General features: G+C 41.5%; 1 protein-coding gene across 1 annotated transcript; it reads left to right on the top strand.

The window, feature by feature from the left end:
• The first annotated feature begins 409 nt into the window (after nucleotides 1-409).
• LOC135480976 (octopamine receptor-like) lies at nucleotides 410-1766 on the top strand. The gene is made up of 2 exons (XM_064760907.1): nucleotides 410-1349; nucleotides 1558-1766. Exons 1-2 carry the CDS (start codon nucleotides 410-412, stop codon nucleotides 1764-1766), a joined length of 1149 nt encoding a protein of 382 aa, XP_064616977.1.
• The last annotated feature ends 4538 nt before the right edge of the window (nucleotides 1767-6304 follow it).

Raw genomic sequence — 6304 nt, 5'->3', positions numbered from 1 at the left:
CTAACTTCATTCCAGGAATTATTTTATGTACCGTTATGTGACTAAAGCGTGTAGGAGAGCGTTCCGGAAACATAGGCCCTGTTCTTGCTGTGATACATTTAATAGCATTTTGAGGATATAAGGATGAATGCAGTTTGTAAATCAGCTTCAGTTGTTATTGTTTAGTGCGCTTGTCTGTCCACCACTGTTCGACAGCAGCACGTTCTGAGGCATAGGCATATGATGGTCTATTGTAAGCGGTGTAATAGGGCTCGGCTAACGTCTTCTGTTTCGATCTACTAAAAATGGGTTTTCCAACGTCGATTTCAGAGATGTTTTTCCCCATTTTGTGGTGACAAAAAAGCAAATAAAGAATCCCTGAGATCTGACGTCCAAGACCAATAAGCCAATATGATACAAGTAATACACCATGTTGAACACGTCTGTAATTCCAAACGGCTTACTCTCCAAGAATGACGTCACGACAGAGGAGTTGCACGAGGCGGATGACTGGGGCTCTGTGTACTCATACAACCTCATGTCCATGATTTGCGTCTGTGTAGTTCTCGGCGCCATCGTCCTGGGAACGATTCTTGGGAACATCTTCGTAATTTCGGCGATTCTGTTGCAGAAGAGTCTCAGAGCCACGAAGTCGAATTATTTGATTCTGTCGTTGGCCGTTACCGACTTAACGGTGGCCGTTTTCGTGCTGCCTGTAAGTATAGAGAACCAGGTCACTGTCCGATGGCGACTCCAGGCTTGGGTGTGTGACAAGTGGACGTCCATGGACGTCATGTGTTGTACGGCGTCTATATTACACCTACTGATGGTCATCAACCGATATCTGTCTGTGACTTATATGGGCTACACAAGGCGTCTCTCCACCCATGAAGTTGTGCTGATGATTGCGATGGTCTGGTGTGTTTCATTTTGCATCTCGATCCCACCTTTACTGGGGTGGCGGGACAGCAAGCAAAGCCCCCAGATCACGGGCTACTGTGTGGTAAGTCAAGATCCCGGATATGCCTTATTCGCCATACTCGGATCGTTCTATATTCCTCTTATTTTCATAATTATCCTGAATTTAAAAATTTACCGAGTTGCCAAGGGACGGGTTAAAAATTATGGAGCTAACGGATCTAGGATGCCTCAGCCGAGTCAGTCTGACACAGCCTGCACTGACACAGCCTGCGGTGACCAAAGAATGAACGCCACGTCAACGACTGTAACTAAGGAGAATAGAATGCTCATGGAGGAAGCTCAACAGACGAGTAACAATTTACGGACAGTACAGAGAGAGAACTCTAACATCCTCACCCAACATAAATCTTACATTCATTCAACAATCCACTCTTTATTTCGACCTAGAGGTAGTACCAAACCCAGTTTCAGCTCGCATGAGATCGGCGAATCCACAACTTACAATAACGGATCTACGCCCATTACCTCGTACGGCGAGAAGTCGGACAAAGTACGGCGAATTTTGTTGCCCAATATTAAAAAAGAAAAGTGGACGGCTACTGTGCTGGCCATTATAACCGGTGCATTTGTTTCTTGTTGGCTGCCCTTTTTTTCTAGTGTTTCTGATTAACGCGTTCTGTAAGACTTGCTATGTCTCTGAACTAGCCGTGAATCTGCTCGGTTTCGTCAACAGCATGGTCAATCCGTTCATATACACTATGTTTAACCTCAAATTTAGCAAAACCTTTCGCGAATTTTTCTACCAGAGGTTAATTCGGAAAACGTGCGACTGCGAAAGGTTAAGGGTTAAGAGCAAAGTCGGGTGACTGTAAGTGAAATTAAGGCCTCAAAAAAAGTCGGGTGAGTCTAGGAGGGTTACGGGTTCAGAAAAAAAACGTGTGACTGTGAAAGGTTACTTAGAGCTCAGAAAAAACGGGCGACTCTAGGAGAGGTTTAGGGTTCAGAAAAGGTGTGTGACACTGCCAGATGTTAAAAGTTCAGAAAAAACGTGCGACTCTGCCAGAGGTTAATAGATCAGAAAAAGCCTGTATCTCTATGAGAGGTAATTAATGATTCAAAAAAATAAAATAAAATAAAAAAATTAAAGGCCAGTAAATCGTGAGAGGCAATTAACTGCTCAGAAGAGGCGGCTGACTCTGTATTTTGCATACTAGGTACTAGTATGCAAGGTTTTAAAAAAAGGCAGTTGACTACGAGAGGTAAATCTGAGGGTTCAACAACGGCGGACGACTCTATATACGGTTAAGATATGCCGGTTATTCACCAGTCCATGTTGTTTAGCCACAATCAGAGGTCTAACAGGGACTCTTCGGTGAGGTGTTTAGCAAATCGGTTCTATAGCCGCAATAATGCTAAAATGAATACTACAGGTAAATAATTTGCCTGTAATGTTGAATATCAGCTACTTGTAAATGTGAATATAATTGCGCATTTGTGAAAATGTATTCTCTCTGATGCGTGTGTCAATAATTTAAGATGTGGATATACATGTACCCAATGTTTATAATTGTATAATGGGTATATTGAATAAAGGGGTTTCGAGTTCGAACTCTTTTGTCGCTTAAGACTGAAACAGTCCTTCTGTATCATTTGACTTGTCAACAATGTTAGGCAAATTTTGTTGACATTAATGTTACCGATCACCAGACTCCTCATGTTCTGGATACTCAAGTCACACGGCTTTCAGTCAGGAATCTCATAAGTTTCAAACGTTCTTTTTGTTTGTTTTTTTGCACAGTTTGTCTCCTCTAAATAACTTTTGTGAAAATTTGTGAAATATTATCAGGCTCCATTGCTGTAGTAAATGTGAGTGATCGAAAATAGTTGCCTAACATTTCTGACAAGTCACATGGTAAAGAAAGAACAATTTTTACCTTCAGGGATAAAACAGTGCGAACTCGAAACTCCACTATTTTCTGTTATGTCCTTGACGTATAGAGGTCTGGGGGTGTATACGCTAATTCAAATTTTTATGGTGATGTGAAAATGTATACTCATTATCCTGTTATAGTAAAGATCAAATTGAGACATATTCCTCATCCATTTCACAATGGTCCCTTCAGCTCGGACCTCAGTTGCCATTGTGTGCAAGAGGAAAAGTGCCCCATTGGGAAATACTAAACAATATTCAGCTGCAACATCGCCCTGTAAGATGTGTGGAATGGCGAGGCAGCCATTAAAAAACATGTCAGTTGAAAAAGACTTTACGTCGTACTGAAAAATTTTCTCAGAGGTTGAGGAATCATTAGGGTATGTGTACATATACACTGTGTTTTCTTGTGGCAGGGCGAATCCATTCCGTCAAAGTGCTGCTGCCAATGAAGTATTATGGGAAAGACACCATAGTGCTGAGCGCCAAGCGAGGCATCAGCAAGTACCATTTTTAAATGTCATCGGTTTGACCCCACCCGGGTTTGATCCCAGGTCTCCCACCTTCGAGGCGGACGCTCCATAGCCATCGAAGTAGTCTAGATCACAAGGTATATAAACCAGAGACAAACAACTCGAAAGACTGTGTGATTATAGTTTAACGTCACGTGCTTCGGCAATATGGCAGCCATGTATCGTGGCGATAATACAGATGGAGACGTCAGAATACGTAGTTCATGGAAACGACGTGTCAACAGCACGATATGTGTCATAGCATGAATACAAGCGATTATTCAACTTATTCCCTACTTTCATGTATTCTTTTTCATGTGCATTTATTAAATTTATGCCCATTTTAATACGATGCATGAATCTGTATGAATATTAATTTTTGATTCTCGGATTTTTTTTTATCAGGCATAAATACACATTATGACGATTTGTATTTCATGTATGTACTATCTAAGCAATAAATTGCTTGAGGTTTATGATGGGTATATATTATTATTAAAGACTTAAATCGGCAAAAAGTGCAATCGGCTTTTCATGAGTCTCACGAGATCACGTAGGTTTAGGCGACATAAGGTTGGGGCGCTTGCAAACTAACGCGACGAAAACACATGACATTACGGAAGGTACGAACAGTATCATTGAGTCGACAGACCCATCTATGCAAGACGTATATTCAGTCTGGCAATTACCGTAAAATCACGCCTTTTACCTGCGTTAGGAAGCGAGAGCGTCCTCTTCGTACCGTCTAAAACCTGCGTGAGTTCGCGTGAACTCGCGCCGATTGGGCGTTAGGGCCTACTCATCTACCGGACATCAGTTGTTTATACAACACGAGTGCAATACATGACTAACCGATATATTTATTTATTTATTTGACTGGTGTTTTACGCTATACTCAAGAATATTTCACTTATACGACGGCAGCCAGCATTATGGTGGGACGAAACGGGACAGAGCCTGTGAGAAACCCACGACCATCCGCAGGCTGCTGCTAAACCTTCCCATGTACGGGGAGAGGAAGGCAGCAAGAACTGGACCAGAGTTGATTTCAGCCGTGTTATTTTATACTCAGCATCAGCTGACCATGGTTACATTATTTATTTATTTATTAATTTGTTCATTTATTTATTTACACACGTATCCTTTCACCTACGACCGGAGAGAAAGCCGGCCTGAGCTGACGCGGAGGCCTTGGTGAGAGGCTCCTGTGTCACTGCTGCGCTATAGTCCATTTCTTTCAACAATGCGCATGTATTCAGCTGTCTGTAAAATCAGTCACACTCGCCACTAAAAGTAGCTTTAGTCAGTGAAACGTAACGACACGTGTTCTACACGTCGACATGTTGAAAGTTCATACTCTTGCAAGGAAAATATAGTTAAAACACATTTTTCTAATTTATAACATTAAAGCCCAAGTTCGGTTTCGACGTCAAGAACCCTTTGCCTCTGGTGACGTCAGAACTATTAAAAAAACAGTGGTGTTTAACATGTTTCGACGTAGTGTGACACCAGTTACCTAAACTACTATCGACTTAACTGTAAACTCTGTTATTGACACTGTCATATTTGATATTGTCAGCACGTTTTAGTATAATATAACCTCAATAAATGAATTTTATAATATCTGTTGTGGTATATTGTCTCACGGCAATATAAATTTAGAAATGAATGTTCGGAAATTAAAGCTATGTAGTCTATTGCAGAGACAGTAGTGTACGCTGTATTACCGCGTGGAGTTTGTTCTAACTGCTTATTGGTGCAGGCACTGAAGAACAAATTACTCTCCACGCCCATTATCCTGCATGCAACTTGCTACTGAATAATTATGACGTCACCCGTGGCAATGAGTTCTTGCCGTGGAAACAAGCTCATGGAGTTTAACATTATGAATTAGAAAAAGTATTTTAACTGCATTTTCTTTGCAATGATATGTGCGTTCAACATAACAATGTGCATGGCTTGTGTTGTTACCTGCCACTGACTAAAGCCAATTTTTGTAGAGCGCATGACTGATTTCACAGACAAATGATTATAGGCGACTTGAAGTAGACTACAGCACGCTATAATCACTCGGTCCCTGATGCCTCCACGGTTACATTATTACTGGCATCATGTATTTTTTTCAATTCTTTTGAAGTCAGCGGACATCTGAGATCAACAATGCTAGACAAAAAACACCTTTGAGTCGCGCGCTTTAACTCCAAGAATATAGACTGTGTTTGACTGGAATATCTTCTGAAGATGAAAATAAACTAAATTACACTGAAAAAAAAATATGAGCAAAGCTATATATAATTCTGGATATTGTCAAAGGCTTTCACGCTCGCGTCTTTTTTACTTATATTTAGGATTATTTCATGTAAGAGTATATATTTCTCAACGTTAATTTAATTGCGTAACGATAGTGTCTCCTGGTGTGGCAAGCTGAAACACCTGGCCCCTGTGTCTCAGTGGAGGCAAATGTATGGCGTGGACTCGCTAGAACGCCGTGCCGAAAACACCATGTACAACATGCATTCAGTTCAGTTACTGTCTTGAGCGTAACTACATTTACTGGGCGCTAAACAGAATGACGAAGAAACTACAGAGGTATACCTATGGCCTGTGCCAAGCAACGTGCAGACGGTGCAATTTGTAGCATCAAATCGTCGAAGTTAATTAGGGCAAGAGCTTTTGAAAAGCCGACCCAGAGGCCTCTCACCAAACCGGAAACTGTGAGTTCTACTCCAGCTCATTTTGGCATCCTCTCCGGGCTTACGTGGGGAGGTCTGGCAGCAGCCAGCGGATGGCAATCGGTTTTCCCGGGTCTCTGCCCAGTTTCCTCCCACCATAATGCTGGCTACCATCATATACGTGAAACATCAACCAAATAAATAAATAAATTTCAAAAGCCGAATGTATACACAGTGCGATTTGTGGTGTTATAAAAACTGTGTGGATTAACGTTTGTCATGTTTTCGTT

This window comes from Liolophura sinensis, chromosome 13, assembly GCF_032854445.1.
Source record: "Liolophura sinensis isolate JHLJ2023 chromosome 13, CUHK_Ljap_v2, whole genome shotgun sequence".
NCBI classification, from domain to species: Eukaryota; Metazoa; Mollusca; class Polyplacophora; order Chitonida; family Chitonidae; genus Liolophura; species Liolophura sinensis.
This window is presented reverse-complemented; position numbering and strand designations above follow the sequence as displayed.

Excerpts from the sequence above, each read along its gene's own strand:
- LOC135480976 (XM_064760907.1), top strand. The coding sequence starts at position 410 with ATGTTGAACACGTCTGTAATTCCAAACGGCTTACTCTCCAAGAATGAC. Across the intron at positions 1,350-1,557 it reads CTCTTTATTTCGACCTAGAG|TGTTTCTGATTAACGCGTTC; the intron begins GTAGTACCAAAC and ends CTTTTTTTCTAG.